This window comes from Marmota monax, unplaced genomic scaffold, assembly GCF_021218885.2.
Source record: "Marmota monax isolate L192 unplaced genomic scaffold, Marmota_monax_Labrador192_F-V1.1 WCK01_AAM20220418_F8-fsc00004, whole genome shotgun sequence".
Classification (NCBI taxonomy): Eukaryota; Metazoa; Chordata; class Mammalia; order Rodentia; family Sciuridae; genus Marmota; species Marmota monax.
Genome location: NW_026692881.1, coordinates 29832898 through 29859179, shown reverse-complemented (window position 1 = coordinate 29859179; position 26282 = coordinate 29832898). Strand labels below are relative to the sequence as shown.

The 26282-nt window shown below is 40.0% G+C and overlaps 1 protein-coding gene across 2 annotated transcripts in view; it reads right to left on the bottom strand.

Moving 5' to 3' along the window:
- The window catches only part of Atrnl1 (attractin like 1), a 725103-nt gene that overhangs the window by 97638 nt on the left and 601183 nt on the right, over positions 1–26282 (bottom strand). For both annotated transcript variants that reach the window (XM_058581325.1, XM_046450211.2), the window contains one exon: positions 288–402. In XM_058581325.1, the coding sequence (XP_058437308.1) occupies positions 288–402 (115 nt within the window). The remainder of the gene's footprint in view (positions 1–287; positions 403–26282) is intronic.

Sequence of the window (26282 nt, the reverse complement as noted above, 5' to 3'; positions counted from 1 at the left end):
AAACTGGCTACACTTATTCTAAGGGCGAGTTCACCTGGCCCAGGGACTCCACTGGTCTAGTCTTGGGAGCAAGAATGTGTCATAAATGCACTGAGGTGGTTATATCAAGCTATCATCCTCTGATGCCACTAAATACCCCAAATGCACAAGTCCCCTAGGGTGAAAGTTTGTATGCTAATAAAATTTTAGCATGCTCTAAATTAGGACCTGTAAAGGTCCTTACTGTGCTATTTAGCAGTACTTTCTTCTTTTCAGTCTAACTGCTGTTGTCTCCTCCTTTACCATACCTGACTGCCCAGGTGGTGGGGCCCCTGATGATCCTCGTGGTAGACAAAGAAACACCGTCAGAACTGCAGCTCTGTTTCCTGCACAGGGTTCGATGGCTATGGGTTTGGGAGCCCCCTGAAAAAGAAAACTCAAGTAAGTTTGTGTAGTTGGCGCGACATTACTGTTCTACTTTCCACTCTGTCCCTCTTCCAGTCAGCCCAACTGCACAGTCCTAGTTATCAGGGACACACCCTGGGTCATTTTAACTCTGGTCCAGCGTAGACATGCAATCCCTTTTTATTAGAACAAATGAATGCACCCCTCTATATCTGATGTGCGGCTAGTGAGCCACAAAGTTATGCAATGTTTGTTGTTTCTTCCCAATTATTTCCCCTCACTAATAACATTACACACAACCCCATTTATTTAATTAAGCGATCACCATTTCAAATATTCTGTTGGCGTACCTTTATTTATTTATTTTTTTACTTTTTAAATTTATGTTTACTATCTGTATTTAAAGTGTACAACATGTTTTGGTACATATATACATGTTGAAATTATTACCATGGTCAAGCAAATTCATACATCCATCACTTCACATAGTTAACATTTTCCTTTCTGTGATAAAAGAACCAAATGTCCATACTCTTAGCAAGATTTCACTATGCCACACAATGTTATTCATTATAGCCCCCCTGCTAAACACTAGATCTCTTGATTTATTTTTCCTATGAGTTTATATCCTTTGACTCACATCTCCCTGTTCTCTATCCCTCTCTGTCCTGGGGTACTCCATTCTCCTCTCTGCTTGTATATACTTGACTTCTTCAAAAAATTCACATGTGAGTTCATGTTGAAGTATCTTTAATATCACTTTAGTGACATACATATTTCATCATCACCCACAAATACAGTGGTATATGTAATGTAATAGAAATTAATAAAGTAAATGAATATGTGATAATGAGAATAATAGTAAGCCAGGTATGGTGGTACACACCTATAATCCCAGTGGCTCAGGAGACTGAAACAAGAGGATCATGAGTTCAAAGCCAGCTTCAGCAATGGCGAGGTGCTAAGCAACTCAGTGAGACCCTGTCTCTAAATAAAATACAAAATAGGGCTGGGATGTGGTTCAGTGGTGGAGTGCCCCTAAGTTAAGTTAAATCTTCAGTAAACCCCCCACCAAAAAAAAAAGAAGAATGATAGTAATATTAGTGTTTCAGTGCTAATTATGGATGAGAGTTAAAAGTGACTTACATATATTAATTTACGTAAATCTTACAACAACCTGAATACAATGAGAACCTGAAGGAAGAGGTTAAAAACACTTCCTCAATTCATATAGCTGGGAAGAAGTAGCAAGGCTGGCATTTAAGCTCAGGCAGACTGCCTCCTGAGTCTATGTTCTTAAAACACACAACACAGGGCTGGGGATATGGCTCAAGTGGTAATGCGTTTGCCTGGCATGCGCTGGGCGCTGGGTTCGATCCTCAGCACCACATAAAAATAAAATAAAGATGTTGTGTCTAACTGAAAAATAAATATTAAAAAGTCTCTCTCCTTCTCTCTCTCTTTAAAACAAAACAAAACAAAATCCACACACAACACAGCTTGTGCACATACAAGCATGTGCCACCCCCACATAAAGATATGCTCAAGCACACACGTGTGCACACCCCCACCTGCACACAAACGTATACACAGAATTTAAATACAATGTAATCTTTGAAACAGTGAGGATATCATTTTATCCTAGGAAAGGCTGTTTTGGCTCTATCATTCATAGAACTATAGGTGAGACATGGCTGCTATAGCAAAGCGACATCTCTGCAAAAAGGCAAAATTAAAAAGAAAAAATGCTGCTGCCTTAATCATTAGAACAAATGCTTTATTCAGTTTTTTCCCCCACTGATAATATTTGAACTTTTCAAAAGAAATATAGACGTATGTAGTCATTCACCTAGAATATTCTAGAATATTGCCATTTCCAGAAAGTTTAACGAGGCATTAAAGATAAAATATGTCCCCTTTCATGTAAAACTTAGACTGAAATTTCTGGTGACAACGGTTTTATGTGGTTATAAAGGATTTCTCCTTTATAGCAACATAAATCTCATGTTTTAAAATTATCCTCATATAGATACATTTTGGGAGTTTTCAATATAAAGGTGAAAGTGGCCATGGTAGTAGAAGCAAAGGGCATTAAAATGTTTCAAGAAAATGCTCTTGGCCATGTTGCATTACTTACATCAAGTGCATGAACTACGGTTTCATACTTTAAAGCTTATATTTAATTTAACAGACTTATTTTTGAAAAATGTTAAGTCAAAATCAGCATAAGCACATAGATATTCTCCGATGATGTAAATATTTAGAGAATAGGCATGTCATAGTCCAAGCTAAAAGAAAAATACTATGAATGCTTCCAACCATATTTCTAGGCAACTAAAATTTATTTTAATTTAGTAAAAGCAAAGTATATTTAAAGGTCAATTGGTTAAAATATACTAAGAGAATGTAAAATGAAGTCAAAGTTTAAATAATAGGAACTTATTAGAAATACCCAAATCCCTTTCACTATGTCTAAGAAATAACTGATAGTTTCTATCTCTAGGCAAGTTTATCTCTCTTAGTTTCCAGTTTTCTGTGTAACATCTGACATTACTTAGAATATACAAAGTCATGGTAAAAACAACTTGATTGCAAAAATTAGAATAAAATTTTATGATTACAGAAAAAATGTTGAGAAACCAGAGTTTCTTGGTTTAGGGAATTTAGAAAAATAGTAAGATTTGGTAGTGTGTCAGCTGATCATGTTGCCAGGCTACCTTAGAACTTTTTTAACACCAGCACAGAAAGATTTTAAATATCAAATGCTGGTGCTTAAATATCAAAAGCATCAATGGAGAGAAAAATTAGTAAAAGATAACTGTAATTTCCAGTGGAATATGGCCTAATTATTTAACACTTCAAACTTCAGAGATTCAGTAAAGGACTGTGAGTATAACATCTTGACCTCAGAAAAGGAACAAGGCCTACATAAAAGCTAATTCTGTAATATCTCCCTTAGAGTAATTCTCTCACTCTTACTTCTATTGCTATTATACAGAAAACATTTTAAAATCTCTTTATATTGATAAACTATATAAAAGATTATAATTCTATTTTATAATCAAATTGGCTTAAACTTGGTCTATATTTAGCTATAAGAACTTTTATAAGAGGGTATTTGCAAAAACATGAATTATTCATTATGTTTAAAATATTAGTTGCTAGCACAGTTCTTTGGCAGTTCTGGAAGGAATCCACATAATTTGTAAAAATGATTTCCAAAGACTTTGTGGATAATATCACTTTCAGTACAGGATTCAATTTTTTTTTTTTTAAAAAGGGACACTTAGTACTTGGATTTTACAACAGAAAACAGCAAAACCCCACGAATGATAATATTTCTAATACCTTGAGGTTTCTTAGTTGTTTTGCAATAAATAAGCGTGAATCAAAATCATTTCACAATGACATAACATGTTCACTGAACTGTGCAATTTATCATGTGTTTTCCATGGCTGCCTTTGAGAGAGATAAGGCAAGGGTTGGTTTGCCTACAGCACTCCGCAACTGAGATTTACTTCGAGGCATTTTCATATTTGTTGTACTGCAAAGAGCTGGTGTTAGACTGTACCAGAAAACATCCCTGACAATTATGTAATTAGTCCTTGTTTATTAAGCACACAGCACTTTTACAAAAGACTTATCTGGATCACTCTAGTGTTTTTGAAACTGCTGTACTCTTATTTTCAAGTCATTATTTTGAGGGGCAAAACATTTTATGTTAAACTCTTTCCATTTTTAGCTACCAGAGACAAGTTACCAGAGAAGCTTCTGGAAGCTTAGGGATTTCAAGATTATGGCTCTTAAAATGCATAATGTGTTCTGAAAGGGAGACGGCCAGCTGAACCCAAGATCTCCTGGAAACTGCCACCACATGAGTTGCTGCAGGTCTAAGAAACACCAATGGGCAAAGCTGGTTCCCTGTTTCTTCTTCTGCTGGCCCTTGCCAAGGGTGGGTGAGCCAAGGAGCTGCTTCTAGAGATCATGCTGAGGCTAGTCACTGGAAACCTAGACCTCGCAATTAGGGACTCAACAGAACCATGTGGTGCCTTTGGACTAGCCATTACAATTAAGCCAGGTTAATTCTTGATACTCAAGGACTCAGAAGGTTACAAAAAAGATGTTATGTCCCTTCTCAAAAACTTTCAATAGTCCCAAAGTAGGACTTACAAACTCAAATTCCTTCAAGGCCCAGGTTGGTAACTTAATAATAATAGCTAATATTTATTAAAGGCTTACAATATATCTGGTGCTATAATAACATTTACACGATCTAATCATACCCCATGATGTGGGACTGTTTCCATTTTACAGGTGATGAAACTAAAGCTCAAAGAGTAAACTCTTATATTAAAAGTAATATAATCAGGCTGCCAACCTGGTAGGTGGTAAAATCAGGATTTGGCCTATGCCAGTTACCTTCACAGCCTGGGTGACTAAGCTGAGTCTAGACTGTGCATACCAGTTAAGAAGACTGACTTAATTTCCAGGTAAGACAATAAAAAGTGGTAGGCACTGATTAGCTTTTAAGACATTAAATTTTAAACTATCTGCCAACCAAAAGAACATCTGGGGTCCAAATGGACTTGAGGGCTGACACTTAATGATCTCTGTGGACTGAGTTCAAATGGCATACCAGGGCCACCAGTCTTAATGTCTACTCCCTTATCAAACTTTATCTTTTATTTTTGACAATTTCTGTCCTACAATCTCACTGTCCCACAACGGTGTCCAGGGATTCCAGGGGTTCTGCACCTGCTTCACTCAGAGTGCTTCCACTGTCTTGGACATCCTTCCCACAGGTCTCTTACTTTTCTGATCTTAAGCATCCCTCAAAGCTGGCTCAGCTGTCACCTCATCCATGACGCCTTCCCTGGTCGGAGGTTCTTAGTCCTACCTTTTTACTTTGTTTTTCCTCTTATGGTTCTCTTTATTTTTTCCCTTGAATGACAGTTGTGTACACAGTCTCTCGACCCATTAATCAAGCTCATCGTGGGCAGGTCCTGTTTGTTATACTCCCTGTACTCACTTCTCTTTGAAACGCCCATACTCTGTGCCAACTTCTGGGGACTTGTATCTCCCCATCTATTATTATAGGTATTGATATACATGTCATATGTCCCTGATCCTCTAAGGCAGGCACCATTTTTGATTATTCTTCATCGTACCTGTAGCTTCTATTATGGTGTCTTGAACGTAGATGAAAAAGCAAAGGGATGAATGAATGAACTTGTCACAGAGGCCACACAATGAGATTACTATAAGGCATGATAATTTCTATCTAAATTATTAATATTAAAGAAAGACGTTCAGAAGAGAAATAAGAAATGATTGGGTTGTGAGAGTCTTAACCCAATCAGTGAATTAATCTGCTGATAGGGATTAACTGAGTGGTAACTGGAGGTACGGTAAGGTGTGGCTGGAGGAGGTGGGAATTGGGGTGTGGCTTTGGCTTTTATATATGTATCTTATATATATGTAACTGTTGAGTGGAGTCTCTCCCTTTCTCTGCTTTTTGATCAACATGTGGGCTGTTTCCCTTCCATACTCTTCCTCCATGATGTTCTGCCTCACCTCGAGCCCCCAGGAATGGAGCCTGCTGTCTGGGGTTTGAGACCTCTGAAACTATGAGCCCTCAAATAAACTTTTTCTTCTCTACAATTGTTCTGGTCAGGTCTTTAAGTCACACCAGTGAAAAAGCGGACTAAAACATCGACTTTAAGAGAGATGAGATGATATTCTCAGGGTAGCACAGCTAGTGAGTGGCACATTCAGGATTGGAACTCAGATCTGTAAGATTCTGGTATCTAGTTCCTAATCTAGGTTCTAACTATACCCCAATACTAGGTTATGCTAGGTTCTAAGAATACAGTATTACTAAAAATATGTAACTTAAGGCCAAGGAGCTTCTCATTCTCTCAGCTTGGCTGTTTATAGCAGAAACCAAGCTAGGATTTCAGTAATGAAGTTTACACACATATACATGTCCCATTCCTGACCAGTATTCAGAACACATGAATCCAGGGCCAGCTTTGGTATTGTCTAGGTGGGTGATCTTGAGTATGTTACTGAGTCAGTTGCCCCAAAAGGAACATGAGCGATAGACTGGATGATTTTTAGGGTCTCTCTCTTCTTCAACATTCTGTGATTATGATTTATGGATAACCTCCAGAATCAGTGACATACCAATACTTCATACCATGTCTAAATGTAGTGAAATTTAAAAATTTCCAATCTGTAGTAATTTTTTTCCTGCCCAGGCACTTTAAATGGCACATCTAATTATAAAGAGCGTTATTATATCATATGATGAATACATCACATAAGACTAAATGGCCACCATCGCATGCCAAAAAAGCAATTAGAAAATTGAATCAAAGAATTAAGGATTGATGTGGATATGTTATACCTGTCAGCAGTAATAAGTGTTTTGACAAGATCAGAATAAAGTCTGACAGTGTGCACAAATACTAATCTGATACATGAGTGAAATATTAAAAATGCAAACAACTGCACATTAATCATGCCAACATTTCCCTTCTAAAACACATTTAATGCTATTCTTATCAGAATCCATCTATAAATAAAAATGAGTCCTTTTCAACAGTTTGCATGACTTGTTATTTGCAGTTTAATGAATGTTTATATTGATATGAAATTTAGTTTTAGTCAAATTGAATTAATTTACTGAACATTGAATTAAGTCAGACTAGGGGCTAGGCTCACAGCTAATCAAGTGTGTTGATCCCGTAGGATCAACAAATACCAAGATTCCAGATCTCAAGAACAGATTCTCTGATTTCATTGTTTAGACTTGGGGAAAAAATCAAAGTGGAAATCATATTGTTTCCTCATTTACTTTTTGCTTTACATGAAATGATAAATGGGAAAATATATTAGCTGGCTTTACTTAGTAGGAGAAAAATTCATACTAATAAGAGAAATTAACCTAATGGGCACTTCCAAAACCAGGGTTAAACTACATTAGAAGCCAATTCAAAGAGAATAAAGTACTACATGTGGGAATAGGTAGAGGAATAAAATATAATATTCACAGAATTAGTATGCAGTTCCTGAGATTCTAAATGTACTCAAACTGTAAACTATTTTTATATCACACTAAATATTTTTCTTTGTTTGAAATGCCTCCATGTTCAAGCTCTGTTCTTAACAGACACAAGCATATGCACAAAAACACACACAAACTGAAGATTTATATTTGCAGTAGGTCTTATTTAACTGAGTTTTACTGTCATTTTAACTGTATGGCAGTGACTTGGAGAGTGAGGAGGCCGGATTGTGACAGCGGCAGTGTTGCCATGTATTTTCCCAAGGCACTTAGGTCCCAGAAAAAGTAAAATGGGAAAAACACTATCTCTTTTAGAAATTTAATCATGCTTTTCTCAGAGTTGGTTAATAAATAAGAATGTTCACACAGAAGGTGACTTTGAATAGATTATCTTTCAAAATTCATTCCTAATAATATTTTTCAAAATTTCAAAATAGTTATCTATGAAATAATTGTCATACCTAGATTTTTAATAGTCTGTACTTTTCTCTGTAGTTCAGTGCAAAAAGGAACTTAACCACTGTGGTTCATGTGTGAATTTCTTTTTAAAAAAAAAAATATTTTATTTTTTAGTTGTAGTTGGACACAACACCTTTATTTCACTTGTTCAGTTTTGTATGAGGTACTGAGGATTGAACCCAGGGTCTCGCACATGCGAGGCGAGTGCTCTACTGCTGAGCCACAACCTCAGCCCTCATGTGTGAATTTCAAAAGTGATTCCATCCTTTCTGGCCTTGAAAAGTACTGTTAAGTGTGAGGGACCATGTCTCCCCAATCAACTGAACTCCCATGTTGCTCACGCCCAGGCTTGTGTTTCTGCCCACCTGGACTACCTGCTAACACCTACCATTTCTGCAAGATCAGACTCCAGCCTCTCTATCTGAAAGAAGTTAGCCCAGGTCAACCTAGGCCATGCCTGTACCTTCTCTGCTCTATCTCAGCAACTAGGAGTAAATCACTTTCCCTTTAACCAAAATTGAGAGACAGTATAACACAGTGTAAGAGAACAATCCTTAGCTACCAACTAACCAAGTTCAAGGCTGTGCTTGCTTCCAGATGTGAGCTTGGTCAAATCATTTAACCTCTCTGTACCTCCAGTTTCTCATCTGTAAAATGGATCTAAAATACCTTATTCCCAGTGTTGCTATGAGGACTAAGAGAAATGTAGATATAGATATATACTCCCATTAGTATATCTCTATCTATATCTTACTATATAAATGTATAAACATATAGTAAGTAGTACTTGGTAAGAGTCAGCTATTATTGTTATACCTTTCTATCCAGTTCTCACTTTGCTTTGAAATTGTTCTTTGTTCCATTTGAAGATGCTCAACTCAAAAGTAAGTCATTTGAAGGCAGAGGACATATTTTGAAAATCTCTGTTAGTGGCTTGAAATCAATCAATTAAGAAATTTAGCTGGGCTTGGTGTATCATGCCTGTAATCTCAGCAGCTCAGGAGGCTGAGGGAGAAGGATCACGAGTTCAAAGCCAGCCTCAGCAAAAGTGAGGCACTAAGCAACTCAGTAAGACCCTGTCTCTAAGTAAAATACACACTAGGTCTAGGGATGTGGCTCAGTGGTCCAGTGGCCCTAAGGTCAAGCCCCAGTATTCAACCCCCATCCCACAATCAAAAAGAAAAAGAAAATAAATTCAGCCTCCAGGAGAAAATTCTTTTGGGTGTTGGGCGCTTATAGGATGGAGAAAAGCTAATCCCAGTGCCAGCCTTCCCACACATGGCACATCAACGCTGTCATGGAGGGTCTGCCTACTTTCCCACTCTTGTTCCTGGTCTTATAGTCTTAGCTGTCAGCCTTATCTGTTGCATAGAGTAGAGTAGACCTTCCCTGGCACCTATGACTGGGTTGTTCAATAAATATTTCATGAATAAATGGGTATTGGCTTTTTCCCTTTTGGAATAGTGTATAAGGTAAATCTTAATTTTGTGGCAGAATCTTATGAAGAAAACTTTAATCTAGAGCAGACAGATGTAAACCAATAGGAAAGTTAGAAAATCCAAATCTTAGTATTATTCCCAGAATGGTCCCTTTCAAAACGTGTTATGCCATTAATGCAGCATCGCCTTGGGAACATAGCCAGTAGGTCAATTCTATTTAAAGGGCAAACACACCAGCTACTGCATTAGAGGCCACAGAAGCCACAGAACCCACTCTGGTGGAGCATCCTCCCAAGCTGACTGCCACTCAGATGACTTCTGAGCTGAGTGCCCAGCAGTTATGCTCTGAGCTCTAGGCAGGGGAGTGGAGAAGGTAGGAGAGGATCTGAGAAGTGCTGGAAAGATGTCACCTTGCAGTGGATGGCCAGGAGTGAACAGGCAGATGGTTTGTCTGGGAAATTGCTGGGAGTTCTCTGGGGGATAGAGCCTTGAAATTGTTCTGAAAAGAGCGATGAGGCCTGAGGGTAAAATTAGGGCCCTCCAAGCAATTCAGGCCCTTCATCAGCCCCATGGCACTCTCCTGGCCATGACTGGGATTATTGCTACCTACTTTACACATCGTGGTACATGGTGAGCTGCTATATCAAACGTCATCCCAGAAAGACTTGACAAACTATCAGGAACTTGGCACTCTTTTACTAAACCATTGGCCAAATCTGTTCCACCAAGTGCACATTAAATTAAAACATTTACTTCTGAAACTTCAATCATAAAAGTAAATCAAGAAGCGCTATGAAAACCACTGTCAGCAGAAAGAACAAAAGTGCAGATTTGGCAATATTCTTAATGAGGAATCAAGTGTTAATAGATCCAGCATAATAAATGACTTTCTACTATGATTGCCATACCAATCAAACCTTTTATAAGTAACAAAAGCATGGGCAAAACTCCGAATGAAAGAGTTTATTTGACTTGTTCCAGAAATACAGACATAATTACCATTCAGTAAAATCTGTCTGGGTCTCTCAGAAGGGTCATTGTGGATGAAAGTTCTCCTAGAAAACTGAACATTAACCCTACAAGGCCTAAGACATTGCCACTTTAAGGTTTTTTTTTTTTTTTTTTTAACTAGTGTTAAATTGCTTAAAATAAATATACCTTTCTTTGTTTTTCTACCACACTACAGTACATTTAATATTGTCTTGATGCTCCATGATCAACATTACAAGTATCAGTTTTCACATTCTGCTGAAGATACATGGAACTGCTTATGTGTACATGAGCAGCTGGAGCCTAGGGATTTCTTCTCTTCCCTCCCTTCTGCACTGCCCCTGAAGCCACCAATGCCATCTTGTTCAGTGCTTATTGTTTTACTTTATATAAAGGCAGTCTAAGGATCCTGTGGCTGCCAGTGAGTGACATGGCTGCTTTTCCACAAAACACATCCATTATGATGCAAAGGTTGAAATGATATTTGCAAATGCAAATGTTTGATATTCAGAAGGACTTTTCTTATCCTCCACAGTACCATCTTCCTGTTGCTGTGGGCGTAGTAACCTGTCAGCATCTTTCCAGCACAGCCTCATTTCGACATTCCTAGACCCATGGACCACACACATCTCCTTAACAGTTTGTAACAATCCTCATATGTCCCTTGAAGTTTGTAGGCAGGTGAACCTAACTAGTTTCAAGATTTTGACAAAAGACTTTGGGAATAATCTTACTCTAAAGTCTAGTAATGCTTCACCAGGCCCAAATGGCTTTATGGCTTGTGAAGCAGGCTTAGGTTCAAATCTCAGGGGATCTCAGGAAAATGATTTAATGTTTCTGTGCCTCAGCTTCTCTACATCAAAAATAGAGATATAATAACTATCTTCAAGGTTATGCTGAGGATTATAAAAGCTAATACATGCATAAGACACTTTGCATAGTGACTGGGCAAAAGTAGTTGCCTAAATTTTTATATTAGGTCAAATCATTTACTTATATAATTTCTGTTAGTTAAAACAATTGAATATCAGCATTTTTTATATGTTTTGGCCTTAGCAATTCCCTTCCTCTTCCTCTAAATTTATTTTAGTGACCCATGGTAGGGAAGTAAGAGAGATTTATATGTCAAGATGTTTTCTAATCCCTCTCTCTCTTCCTGCATCATTTCATTCTCTCAGACTTGGTCCCAAAGTCTGGGAGCAGTATTCTAGTGTGTGTGCATTAAAGTTGGAACCAAGTTCCAAGCTCAGACATTAGCCTATTATGGGGAAGATGAACATTGATCAATGCAAATGTTTGAAAGTTCAGAGGCAAAAGTCATTTCCAACGATACATATTCTACCAACCTTTCTGCTTGCACAGCAAAGAGAAAAATATTTTATGGATGGATATGCTTAGAAATGCCCCTAAGTGTGTTCTTAGGTGCCTCTAGTTGGCCCAGAAAGTCTCTTTGTGTGCCAGTTCTCTCTCCACTATTTGGTAAATTGATATTTCCTTAATTTTATAATCAAGTGGGCTAATGGGAAAATGAGAGGAAAGATGGCAGAAGGCAGAGAATGCTTGTTACACATTTAGCAGTACCATGGGGTCCTCTTGCAGGCACATGGATCATTCCCAGATTCCCTGGAACCCCCAAAGACAGGACTTGTTACTCTTTTCTTTGACTTGAGATGTGTGGATTTATTTCCTGTGGCCAAATAAAATATATTCACATAACATCCCTTTTGGTGTTTTCCTCAAACTATTTGATTGTGTGAACTACCTCATCAGAGCTTGCTTTGAAAAGCTAAGTATATGAGAGTGAATAAAATATCTAAATCGTTTTCTTCCCAAAGCTCCTTTTTGAGTATGACTAAAAATTAATGGCCAGAGTCTGTGTAATGATGCTTCCCCTGGTTGTACTCATGCTGCCGAATCAACTCCCTCTTGGTGCTAGTAATTACCTAATTGATTAAGCCTGGAGGAGCCTTCTGTCACTGGGTGTGGCCTGCTGCACACATCTGGCTCACTATGTTTTCTTTAAAAAGGATGGCAGAAGGATTAAAGTAACCACAGCACAAATACAGATATCAGTGGGAAACAAATCTTGCTCATTTCCCCAGCTGGTCTCAGTAGGCTAATTAGTTCTCCCTAAAAGTTCACGTCCACCCAGAACCTGAAAATGTAACTTTGTTTGGAAATAGGGCCTTTGCAGGTGTACTTAATCAAGAGTAGTTAACAGGTCACGCTAGGTTAAGGTAGAACTGGTACCTTTTTAAGAAGAGGGGAGACCACATAGGGACAACACACAGAAGAGACTACCATGTGAAACAGAAAGGGACTGCAGAGGTGTGTCCACAAGGCAAGGAGTACCAAGGTCTGCTGACAACCACAAGCAAGCAGCTCGGAGACCGGCAAGGAAGAAATTCTCCCTCAGGGCCAAAGAAGGAACCAACTTGGACAACACCTTCATTTCAGACTCCTGGCCTCCAGCACTTGTTTTAAGCCATCAAACTAATACAAATTAATACAGTTTCCTAGTCTTAAGCCAAACTCTGAGAAAATGGTCAGGGAATATCAATTGCTTGCTATCTTTTTGTTGTGTTTTGGAAATAATCATGTAGTGTGATAACTGAACTACGACCATTCCCAATACCCCAGCACACTTCCTCGATTTTGGGATGATTCAAGCCACTTTCATTTGAGAAATAGGAAAAATACCATATAGAATAGCAAAAGCCAATGGCAAAATTCATTTAGTTACCTGAGTTCTGTGATCATCATACAATTAATGACATTTATAAAATTGGAAATACCATAGTGACTTCTCAAAGTGTAGACAGTCTATGTTGTATGTTGGAAGCTCTAGGAATCAGATTCTGAGACTCCCAGATGAGTGCAGCAGGTTTATTGGGAAGTAGCTTTGGGAACGACATCTGCTTAGAGCGACAGGAGCAGGGATGGTGGAGGAGAGGTCGGACCCGAGCAGGGTGGTCCTTCCAGGGCTGGTGACCTCCTGGGTGGGGCCGTCCCGGGGGACAGACCTAACTCTGGGAGGGGACAGCTTTCCTGGAGGATGAATGAGCTCTGAGCTGTGAAGAGTCAGGCTCAGTCATGAAGGGAGGTGCAGGGCCGCACACCCAGCCCCATTACCACATTTGTGATTTTAAACACAACTCTGCTCATTATTAGCTAAGGAAGTTCTTTGGCCGCACACAGTTCAATATGTCATGCTATGGAGAATACTGCTGGACATCTATACTTCCATTTCTCACAGAATTTTTTGAAGCTTCTATATTGTCACGGTTACTATCCCTCACAGAAGAGGGCTTACTTTGGACAAAAATTATGATTTCAGTGCCAGCACCATAGTTAGGTCAATAATCCAAAGAACTGAGTAAGCAGCACTCAGTATTTTATTTCTCATACTTGGTATTCAACTGAGTCAATTATTTTACTTTTGTAATTCATGAAACTTCCAGAGAAAGAGGCCATCATTATTCTGCGTGTGGGTACAGTGGGGGATGACATCATTTATTACTCTTACTGAGGTCTGTAAGGCATCAACAGGAATGGCAGAGGACAGACCCATTTCTTCAGTTTGCCTAAGTCACATTCTTTTAGGAAATTGCAACTTTATATGTCTTTTCTCAAAAATCAATAATAATGTCAACTGTTATTTATTGGCATTTATTGGTTGTTGAGCTCTCTCTTGGGCTGGCAGAGGAGCAAGAGCAGTTGCTGGACACTGTGCCAACTAGTAATCCATGTTCCCTGTATTAGCACGGTTACAAGATTTTCTGAACCCAGATCATGATTAACTCATATTGATTGCCATGAAGCAGATGAAACCCATCAAGGGCAACATTTCCATCACTACTTTCAAGATACAGTTGGTTCCCACCACAGGAAGGCAAAAGGATACACTCCAGGGTGGCTTCACAACCTCGAGGAGGGACACGTGGTGAGGCAGCTGGTGCAGTACGGGGTGACAATGCTGTAGTCCTATGAGGCAGGCTTCCTGTTGGAGAAGAAACCAGGGTGGTGCTTTCCTAATACCGATTCCCAGTCTGGCACCAACTCCAGGCCTGCTGTGAGGCTCCTTTGGGGAAGGCAAGTGGAACTAATCATGTCACCTCACTGAGCTGGCTGGCAGAATGAGAGAATGAAGAAGAGATATCCTGGTCTGGTTTGCACCAGCAGAGTACAGAAAGGGCACATGATAAGAACCTTGGGGACAGTGACCATCTTTGCTAGGAGTTACAATCCTGGACAAAAGCAACCTATTCCTCCTATAGATGCTCAAATCCAACTTTGCACATTACTGTTTCAGGCCACTTCAGCCAGGGCTACCAGGAAAGACCTCTCAGGAGTGGAATTCAAGCATATCCTGGATGAAGTGAAGGGGGGAAGCCAGGAGAAGGCCCAGGAGGAGGAGTAATAAAGGTAAAGTCCCCTGGGAGGATCGGGAATGGTACCTTCAAGCACCAGCAGGAAGATCAGTGGGTTGACTTGGGAAGTACAGGATTTGTTGAAGGTGTGGTCAAGAAGTTGAAACATGGATGTGTTCTCTTTATTATTTTTGCTTTGTCTTCTTCTTGTCTCATTTTGCTGCTTGGGTGGAGGATTCAAACAGAGGGAGAACTGGCCAAGGTGGGTTTAACCCAGGCTACAGTGATCATGGGGGATGAAAGGAGCAGGAGAGAGAGGGGACACTGCTCCTGGTGTAGACAAGAAGACGTAAGTAGGCTCAGGAGGAGAGGAAGAGTGAGGAAAAGAATGTGAGGGGGCTGAGGCACACTGAAGTGGTGGTAAGGTTGAGGACTGGAGGTCTCCATGGAGAGCAGAGGCTCTTTGGGGACAAGTTAGCTGAGTAGGTGAGTTGGAAATACAGAGAACGGCATCAGAGAATAGCAAGTAGGAAATCCAGTATCTGGGGGCCTTGAGGGCATAAGTTTCAAGGAGTCAAAGAAACCCACACCCCACTTTTGATCTATGACCTGCAGGACCAATACTCGTGAGAACCCCAGGGGAGTGTGTTCATTAGGGAACAGTCAGGCTTTGATTAGAGCCAAACAACAAAGGGGGCATTCCAATTGGTTGAAGAGGCCTTTGCCTAATGACAAGCCATGAGTTCTGAAAACAAAGTGGGCCAGCAGGAGGGAACAATCAGGTTAGAGAAGAAGAGGTGCTGAGGGCTATGGATTCAGACAACTGTGCAAGAACCCGGGAAAGTGGGTTCCAAAACATTCAGGAAAAAAAATATAGCTATGATCCCATCACTAGAGAATCTAAAATAATATGGCTCAAGGTTTTAAAGTGTTACCTGAAACACAATAAAAAGATCCAGAAGGAATACTGTTGTTGCAGGAAGTAGTTTCTAATGGAATGGCAGAGAGGTAAGCTAGTGGAATACACAGTTCCAGGACCCCAGGGGTGGAGGGGACCATGTACTCCTAGTGCAGAATGGAGGATGTGAGACAGCTGGCTCTCAGAGCACAGCCACAGCACCGAGTTTAACTGCCAGAGGCAGGGCATTATGATTCAGGAGTGGAGTGCTCTGGAAGTAACTACGTAAGCAGGGGATGTAGGACAGAGGTTCAAAGAATGGGCTGTGGTATAACACCATGATTGGATTCCTAACTCCGCCACTGCAGTGTGAACTTGGGCATGTCTTTTAACTCTGTGTTAATTTTCCCCATCTGAAAATGATAATAATTATCAACATCTACTTTACTGGGTCCTTGTATTAAATAAATTGACACTTACAAAGCATTTAGAATGTGGCCTAAATTTCATTTTGTCATTTTGTGATGGTCTGTTTAGCTTACTATGGATTTTAAAAAATTTTATTATTATAACTTAATCTAAGTCTTCTGATTTATAACGGAATGGCCCAGGGGCATATATGTGGCTCTGGTTGACACAGACTGTGAGGCAACTCTAGTTCAACACTCTGTACGATGAAAAGCAGGACTGAGTCTGAATCCTAGCTCTGCCTCTTGTATACAGGGCACCTTTAGGCAACTACTCTAATCTTTCCAGTGCCAAGTCTCTTTAGCTATAAAAAGAAAGTAAGAACAGTGCCAATAATTCCTGAGCTTTTTCAATGAGTAAACTAGATAACTTATGTAAAGCATCTAGTCTAATTGTGGCATACAGTTGGAGCTTAACAGATGGCAACTATAATATTATTTAGCCCTTGCCTTCCTTAATTAAAGATATCCTTACTTGCCAGTTTATTAAAGTTGACCACCATAAATTCTTCTTCTGCTATTTCATTTTATTCTTCTTTTTTATATATAGTAAAAGATTTTTTTTTAACTCAGTAAAATGAAATACGGGGGAAGAAAATACTGATGATGCTCATTTTCCATTTAGAAAACTTAGAAACCTTGCTGCTTAACTTCCTCTCTCCACCACAGAGTCTTTTGTGTTGCAACTTCAGCTCTGGTCGGGGCTGTGACCTGTCTCAGGGGCCAGGTAGGCTCAGCCTCAGGAAGGAGGCAGTGGCTGTGGAGCCAGCAGGACAGCACAGGTAAGGTGACAGGGGTGGGGAGCATGTCAGTGTGGGCTCAGAAGTGACACACTCAGAAGTGACATAACAATGGCCATGTTGATGGCTCTAATGGCTCCTTTGCCTGTTCCAGGAAATTGGACAAGGCGGGGCTTGAACACAGGTCTGCCATGATTCTAGCGTCTGGCTCTTTCCCCCTCCGTGCCAGCAGCTAGAAGAAACAGGAGGCCACAGGTGACAGCCAGACACACAATAGTTAAAGGCCTGAAGCCCTGAAGCCAGCCTCTATGAGATTTGAAGGAATGAAACAAGAGTAAGAATATAAAATTATGAGGAAGTGCTCAGGAACCTCTGAAGACAGAGTGTTTCTGTCCCTCCTTCAGCATTGCCCTATGGCTGTAGGGACAGCAGACAATCTTCCCGCTGGGTGGGAAGAGGCTCTGCAGCTCCTGACCAAGATGGGGACTCCAGACTGGAGTCATCAGCGCTGGAGAGTGGCCAGAGAACTCAGGTCTCTTCCGGGTTTACTCTGCCTCCCCTACTGCTCTCTGACCAGGCTTCAATTTTAATTTGAAAAGGCCCAGGCCCCCTTTCCACAGAACCTAAACAGTTTTAAAATGAAAACATAAACTAATCTCTCCAATTGTAGCAACCACAAGCTCTCACATTTTCCATGACCTTAGCTTTTTTCCCCTTTATTCACCTGATAAAAGGAAAAGTAAGACCTATTAATCTCTGTAAATAGCTCCATATTTTCTGAAATTACCTCGAAAGAAGACTGTTTGAATAAGATGAAATTACTATTTGTCAGAGAATTTAATCATATTATTTTTTTCTTATATTGGTTGTAAAGTTTCTTAATACCTTTAGTTAATAGCAGGTAGCAAAAACAATTTTAAAGTGTCACTTTCATTGATTAAAAAAAAAGATTGTTAACACCTAAGAGTTGAAAAAACTCTTTAAAATCTCACATGAAAAAACAATATCTCATTTGACTCCTATAGCTGCTATGGGGGGTGAGTAGAACAGTATTTTTCTCTCCAAACTTTACAAATGACAGCCCTGGGGCTGTGAGAGGGAAGAGCTCTGTTTGGGGACACAGTAGTTAGTGAACACCTAAGTGCCACTCCGGGGCTCCTTTCTACCCAACTCCGTCTCACCCCAATATCCCTCTACTGAAGGCATTTTTCTTATGAGTTCTTTTGGGCTCTGGGGGTAATCATGCCGATCCACCATCTATTCTTATCTATCAGATATTTATTTCTATACTTGAAAGAATAATGGCAAATGTCATCTGTTGAAAAAACTCTAACCTCTAGTCCTCCCTCCTCTAATGGTTCTGCAGGTTGTGGGGGAAATGGAGAGAATGAGGGAGAAGGAAGGACCTCAAGCTGGAGCCCTCTGTCTTCCAACTCCTCCTTTCCTAGAAAATAGGGAGTGGTGCAGGTAGGGAAGCCTCCCAGGGGCCCTTGAGCCCCCACAAAGTAAGGAAGGGACACTAACAGATGAACCACTCTGGGTGTGGCCTAGTGAACAAGAGGGAGGCAGAGCATTTGTTTTTGTTCTCTCACTTTCCCCAACACACAAAATACATCCCTGGGAAATCTGTGGCAGGTGGGCTGGGGCGGGAGCGGCACACAGGACGCTGTGGATGGCTCCGTGGTAGATGGCTTTCAGCCCTGGAATGGGAGGGCAACTCTTCAACCGTTTACAACTTCCCATCTGCACGTTTTCATGCAGACTAGGGAAAGTCACTCAGGCAGTATGGCTGACATCAAAGGAGCTGTCAAGATGCTATCACAGTGCAATGGGCCAAAGATATTCCACATTCCATGGGAAATAACCAGGCAGCTTTGGCCAAGCTCCCCAAAGAAAAAACTCAATTGTGACTGATTCTTCCATTATGTTTCCAAGTGTTCCTGGTTCTACCTAAAACTGTCAGTGCAAAAACAGCTGCACCTCTGCACCCTGTAGTTGACAAGTGGTAGCTTTCCAGATACTGCTGCATTTTCTGACAGAGGTCTGTATCTACCTGGCATGCATTTTAGGAATTGATGAACACACGCCCAATGTGAACTGTCATTGTCACCATTCATCCCACTCAAGCAGATGGTCAGACTAAAGCCCCTAAAGCTTATTGCTGCAAAGTCTTGGTAACAAGACAGTCATTCAATAAATGTTTATTGACCATGGCCTGTGTGCAAGATCCTGTAGCCACGCCAGATTTCTTATTACTCAGTGTGCTGCCCCATATAATGAGAAAGTTGGTCTTGCTGCATTCCTAATGAAGAGATGTTTCAAATCTTACTTCAGTAGCTTCCAATGATGTAAGCAGCAAATAAGAATTTATTCTGGTTGTAGTTCCACCTCTATATATTCTTAAGCCATTTATCCAGATGAATTAATTTTTGCTAAAAACCTTTTTTGTTCATTTGTACATCCATACACCAAATATTTATTGGGATCCTATAGTGCACCAGGCACTTCACATATTCATCCAGAGCTGCAGGCTTAGGAGTGTTAGGGCAGGAGAATTTTTCAGTAACAAAGACATACCTGTTTCAGGTCTATGGATTAGGTAATAGTAGCTAACACTGCACTTACAGTAGACTACATTCAGTCCCTAAATTAAGTGTTTTATGCCTCATAGACCATGATGGAGATGAGTTTCCTTAATGTAACTAAAATTATGGAGTATTAGTCACGCAAAATCCAGAGAAAGTGGGGCTTAGGTACTCCTTTAGGAACAATTCTCAGGGCAAGTAGACAAGAGGTTGAGCTATTCAGAGCACACTTCTAGGATCTTCTAAAATTGGCTGTTTTCCGCTTTAGCTCTTGGGGAGTCCCCAAAATCATGAAGGAAAAGAAAATCTCACCTGTTCTGGCAACAGCTGAAGTGAAATTCCTTAGTGGCATAGATGGAAACCTTTATTCCAGTTTGGGCTTAAAAGAATAAGCTAGCGTATGGGGAAAAGGTACTACCTACACCAGGGAGCACCATACTGCTCAGCTCTTATTGTAAGCAAGCAGTGCTTTGCTTTCTAATTATTTTTAACTTTTAAAAAGGAAAGTATACTGAAATCTTCTGAAGAAGATACTGCGAAGTGGAAGTCAACCAAAACTTGATCATATAATGCAGACTTGACTTTACTTTCTAAAAATTCTCATCTGCTAAAATTTATCTTTGCTTTCTCCCCTATGAAAACTCCACCCAAGCTGAGACTGGTCTCCTCCATGCTCCACCCTCCTCCTGAAACCTCTGATGCCCTCAACTCCTATCTGCACAAATTTTCTCCCCCCACCCCCAATTTAGGGAAATTTACAGGAATAAAGAACCCTGCATATCTGCTCATTTTTTTTGCATTTCCCCTTTAAATACTATCTGGCACATCACGTCGTGTTCAAATCTCTTGTAGGCCATCACCTATGATGTCTGGTCTTCATGTGATATTTATAGAGGGAAATTTTGCAGACAGGAAAACTGAAGAAAAGCAAGACAACAAAATATGTCCTTCTGCAGCAATTAGGCCCCTTTCTTTATTCCAAGACCCTCTCTCCCCAAAATATTGTCAAATTATATACCTCCTGAGGTTTCTAAAAATACTAGGAATTTGGAGAAGGCTAATAATAGGAAATTAAACTTTTTACAAAAGGAATTTAATAGCATTCTTTTAAATTTGTTGTAAAACTCTTCAACATGCTCTGTATAGGTTGATAAATGTATATACATTTCACTACCTGCACAGGCTAAAGGTTGAACTTGGCTGCTGTTCAATAGACTATTGTGAAATTTAGGTTTGCAAATAACTTCCCCCAGACTGCTGAATAGTAATAAAATTTAGGGAGGTAAATATAATGACTACAATTTGAGCTTCTTTCAAGAAATCAAAAATGTGAAGCACTAGTAAAATCCTGAGAAATTAGGCAAGAATGACAACAAAAATAGGTAGACAGCTGCCACCTTGCTATGCAGCAGAGTGAGAAGCAAACATCGTAATGTAGCTGCCCCTCTGTCCAAGCCTTTCATGGCGATTGAAATGTCCTTTAGAGTAAAATAATTGACAAGCCATGAAGAATCTCCGCTTTATTTCCTTGATTTCCATTTTCCACAGTGCATTTCCACGCAGCCTTAACAGCTGCATGCATCTGCTGTCCTAGGCCTGAGCCAGGCCTGGTGTGTCTTAAAACACTCATTCTGTCCTGCATGAGGCGAGGCCTTAATGTCCCTGCCCTCTGCTGCAATGAGACTGCTGCAGTTCTCTCTGATTAACTTCTTTTGGGTGCTGAGCAGGAAATGGCTCTGGGGTCTGCTTTCAAAGGCAGCCCCTTGGGAACCTTCTTTGGTCATGATTTCATTGTGACCACAGCTTAAGGCTAGTCTGAGTTTCATGTTTGACCACTTGCAAGCTCACTGAATTTAGGGTAGTTCCTTGTGTCAGAATTTGACAACTGTCTTTGTTCTTATGTCATCTCTTACCTATGCCAACATGAGGCACATGAGGGTATTCTGTTGACAAGGCAGCTCTCATCCCTTTGCTGATTTAATATCCATGCCAGGCAGCAGGTTGCTACAGCTGTTAGGATGTTGTCAGAATTCTTTTGCTCATAAGAAAAGTGAAACCCACACCACATTGAACAATATGTTCACGATGTGGTCATTCCATTGGATAATCATCAACAAAAACACAGACCAATACCCGGCTGTGACCTCAGAAGGCTTTAGACCGATGCAACAAAACATGGGAAACATAATCTCTGCGACAGCTCGAGGCCTGCTGGCATTGTCCGCTAAACTGGTATGTGTATCCTTAGATAACACATTAATTGTAGGCACTCGTCTTGCATATTTTAAACTGTGAAATCCCTGAGCACAGGCCAACATTATGACTTTTCTCTCCAACAACAGTTTGCAGGGGTGCAACCTTCAGAGTTGGAAGCCCAAGCTGTAATACTTTGGCTCTTGCCTCCTTAGTTTACATTTTTTATAAATAAATTTGAGTTATGGTATCAGATTTTTAGATTCCCCTGCCCCCACCTTCTGTCCCATGGCTGGGACACTGTCTTCTAGAGTTCTGAGTTTGGGCATGTTTATTTTGCCTTGTGTGATCCTTGAACAGAGGGTGCCAGTGTCCATCAATTCAAGAAAAACTGAGAGACAAGCAGATCTGATAAAACTAGGATAGTATATTATTGGATATATTTCTGAAAAATGCATTAAGGAGATGGTCCTAGCCACCTTGATCAGGACAGATTCCCTAGGAAACAACTCTCCTAGGGGTGTTTTCATCATTTGTATGTATTTCATATCAGTCATCCTTGCAAAAGGCTGTAAGATGCATAACAATAAATGACCAAAAGCTAAATCAATAAAATTTAAAATCTCATGTTCATGGCCATATGTGCCAATTCTGTTTATAGCACTAATTTGTTCAGTGATGCTTCATCTGTGTGTCAAACTCTGTGCTAAGCACAGAGCCCACCAGATAGAGTAGTTCTAGTAGGAAAGAAACCCAAAGAAACCAGGGGTCGCCATGCAACAAAATATGGGATGTGTGAGCTTGCACTGACAGGCAAACAGCTCAAGGTTGCTTTGGAGCTGGGGATCATCCCGGAAAAGACAGTATCAGGCCAGAGGACCAGGTCCCAGGTCTGAAAAGACTAGTATTTATCAGTGTGTGGGAGGTCCAGAGAGAGCTTTGTGTACAGCTTGACACAGCTAAAACACAGGGGTGATATAAACAGTGAAAAGGTAAGAGAAACAGCTGAAGAGGCAGAGTGTGGACAGATAGGAAAGGGACTTGGAAGGCCTTTGTAGTCCAAGAATTTATAACTAACTGTCTTTTAGATAAGGGGGAAGGCGGGAAGAGATCATAGGAGGAATAAGGATGATTTTAAGCATGAATGTACCATGTTAATAATGTCCTGGGTATAGGAAGTTCATTATGTGCTAGGTACTTTGGCAAGGTCAATGAACAAATAAACATATTTATTTTTTGCAGCTATCTATGAGACAGAAGTTTTCTCTTCCCTTTAGAAAATGAGGAAATTGAGGCACAGAGGTGAAACCAAGGTGACAAAACATTATAAAGCCAGGACAGTCTGACTGCAGAGCCTACATTCCTTGTCATGACCCAGTTCTCCTCTCAGATGAGGATCTGGTAGGCAGCTCTAGAGATCAGGAGGAATGAACTGGATAGAGCAAACCCTGGAATTAGAACCTTTTGCCTCTGGAAAGGGATAGTCAGCTTTTGGTCACTGTGACAAATAACTGAGAAAAGCAACTCAGAGGAGGACAGATTTGTTTTGGCTCATAGTTTCAGCCCACAGTCTTCGAGTTCCATTATTCTGAGCCTGAGGTGAGGCAGAATAAAGCCAGGAAGCAGGGTGGGGGTGGGGAAGGGACCAAGGACAAGATAATTCCTTCAAGGGCACACCTGCAGTACTTCCTCCAACCATGCCCCCTTGTCCATTCGCTATCAATGGATTCATCCACTGAGGAGGTGAGAGCCCTCGTGGTCTTATCTCTCCCCAAAGCTCTGGGGAACAAGCCTTCAACACATGAGTCATTTGGGGCCATTTTGTATCCAAACCAAAATAGGCAGACAGTAGTTACTGTGTGGTATAGTTCAGGTCTACCTGCCTTCATTAGAAAACAATGAATATACAGTCAGAGGTCAGCCATTAACCCAGGAAAATCCAAAGTTATGACATGAACTGCAGAAAGCACACAGTGATTTCCTCAAAAGATCTCCTTTGTGGATCCCGATGAAGGAACTATTTGAGACACTGTAATTCTGGGGTACCCAGGTAATGGGTTCCATGCAATAAATACTGTGAAAAACTAGACATGTACACAGTTGGGGAATTCAGTCAATGTATTTTTAAAATTGTTTCTGGTTAATTTACACAGTAATTATAGATATTCATGGTACAATGTAATGATTCAGTATGTGTGTATGTATGTATGTGTGTATGTGTGTATATATATTGCATAACAGTCAAAGTAGGGTCATTAGCATTTTCATCTCCTTATTTCTTTGTATTTAGAAACTGATCTTCTCTCTTCTAGTTCTTCATAAAATACATAGTAGATTATTGTAAACTCTTGTCACCTCACTGTGCTGCAGAACACTGGACTTATTTTTCCTATCAAATATATTTCGGTATCTGTTATCCAAAATACATGTGCAATGGAATATTATTCAATCATAAAAAGAATAAAACCCTGTCATTTGTGGCAAAATGAATGGAACTGGAGGATGTGAGGTTAAGTGAACTATGCCAGACACAGAAAGACATAAAAACTACATCTTCACACTCATCTGTGTTAGTTCAAATAGTTGATCTCAATTTATTCCATTGTAACAAAAATTCACTAAATCATACTAGCATGCATTTGATGGGCATGAAGGTGACCTGCACTTAAATATGACAGGATGACAAGTACTGTGTTCTGATACTCTATAACACTTCTGTCAACATTAATACCTAATACCGTAGCATTTTTAGAGTGAGGCTCCCAGAAAGAGGTGTATGCTACCTGTGATTTGAAAGGGGTTTGCATAAATGATAAAGAGAAGGCGGCCCTGCGCTGGGCCAGATTCTGTAGGTCAGTTCTGCCTGTGCTGTCACATTTTCTGGTTTCATCTCCCAGTGAACAGCCTCACTGCTTCCTCCTGGGCCACATGCTATTCCTCCATTTAAGTTAGAGGTTAGAATTTTAAAACTTATTTCCTGGAAATAGATTTCTACTTCACAAATGAAAGAAAAAGAGCTGCTTATGAGATGAGGCAGTGCTTCATGTTTAGTGTTTGTGGGGCCAGTGACTGAGTGGGCCGACGTGACAGGATCTGTACACTCAAACATCTGTACTATTTTATTTTATTTTATAAAATTCATTTGTCACATAAAGCACATGGATATAGGTTGCTACTGAGAGAGAGAGAGAAATATGGGAACAAAAATAGCATCTTAAAAATGTAAAAGAGTTAATGACAAGGTGATGAATCTATAGAGAGATTTTGGTGGTATAGTTTGTAGGACTAGAGGTTCAGTTGAATAAATTGCCTTAGTGGTAAGTGGGGCAAGAGAGTCAAGAAAATGTCTTCATTGACTCAGTAGGTATTTGAACACCTAAATATATCAAGAAGTGGAGATCCAGTCCTGGTCACAAAAGTTCATTGTCCTCAAAGAACTCAGCGGTGAATATATTTTCTACAAATAGTGATGCTATTTTCCAAGAGAATGAATACAAGTATAATAGGAAAAACAGATCCGAAGAGCAGATGTTAAAGCCAATCTAGTGTGGTGGTGCACACCTGCAATACAAGAGACTCTGGAGGCCGAGGCAGGAGGACTCAAGTTCAAAGCCAGCCTTAGCAACTTAGCAAGACTGTAAGCAACTCAGTGAAACCCTATCTGAAAAAAATAAAATAAAATGGTAAAGCACCCTGGGTGGTTCAATCTCCAGTTAAAAGAAAAAGAAAAACATATATATCAATTCAAATATATGTTACTATAGAGTAAAAGCTCATCCGTAGAAATTTGAACATATGTAGCTGGAGGAGGCAAGGAGAGACCCTGAGGTGGTGCTAAGAGGTGGTGCTGTCCAATAAACTGTAAATTGCAAGAAGAGGCATCGCAGGTATATGGATGGTGGTTGAAATCTGATAAGCAGATATGAGATCCCCACCATCCAGGGGTGGGGGGTAAAGGGAGTCAGGGGACCTAGGGGGAAAGCCGCAGAAACAGTAATGCTGAACATAAGGAAGACTCATTAGCAAAAGACCTTGAGATAGAGATCTGATAAGGTAGATAAGATCTGGATGGAATGAAGTCATGCAATAAAACTGAAGGGAGCTGTGCATGTAATTGCTTGTTTCTTTTTAAATCTCCCACTGGCGAGAACTCGAGAGGGCAATGACTATGGCTATCTAGTTTACTTTTCCCAATGATTCCAATGGCATCTGGCACTAAGGTAACATTTAATATAGATATATTTTAATGACTTAGTGAAAGAGTGGCTTGTAGTATAAAATGCAACAGCCAAGAGGAGTTAAGATAAGAACTGGAAGCATCTACTGGACTTCCAGAGGGAGATCCCTCCTGGTATGAGGAAAGAGTAATTTAAATGGCTAGAGGGAAAGAAGCAGAGTAAATATCACTGGCTTTCAAGATATGAGCAATGTAAAGAACTATGAGGAAAGGCATAGCAAATATAATTTCTAGAAAATAACCTTTTTTCTGATAATTATTTACTAGAATGGAGTCTCATTATATTAATTACTTGGTGATTGCTAGACTAATATGAAAATAGAATACTGAATAAAATAGTTATAATAAACATATTAATTTTTTAAACAGAGCACTCAGTCATCCATATAATGCCTAGTCATTTTTAAATCCTGAAGAATCAGTAACACAAATAAGCTCCTCCTAGGTCCCG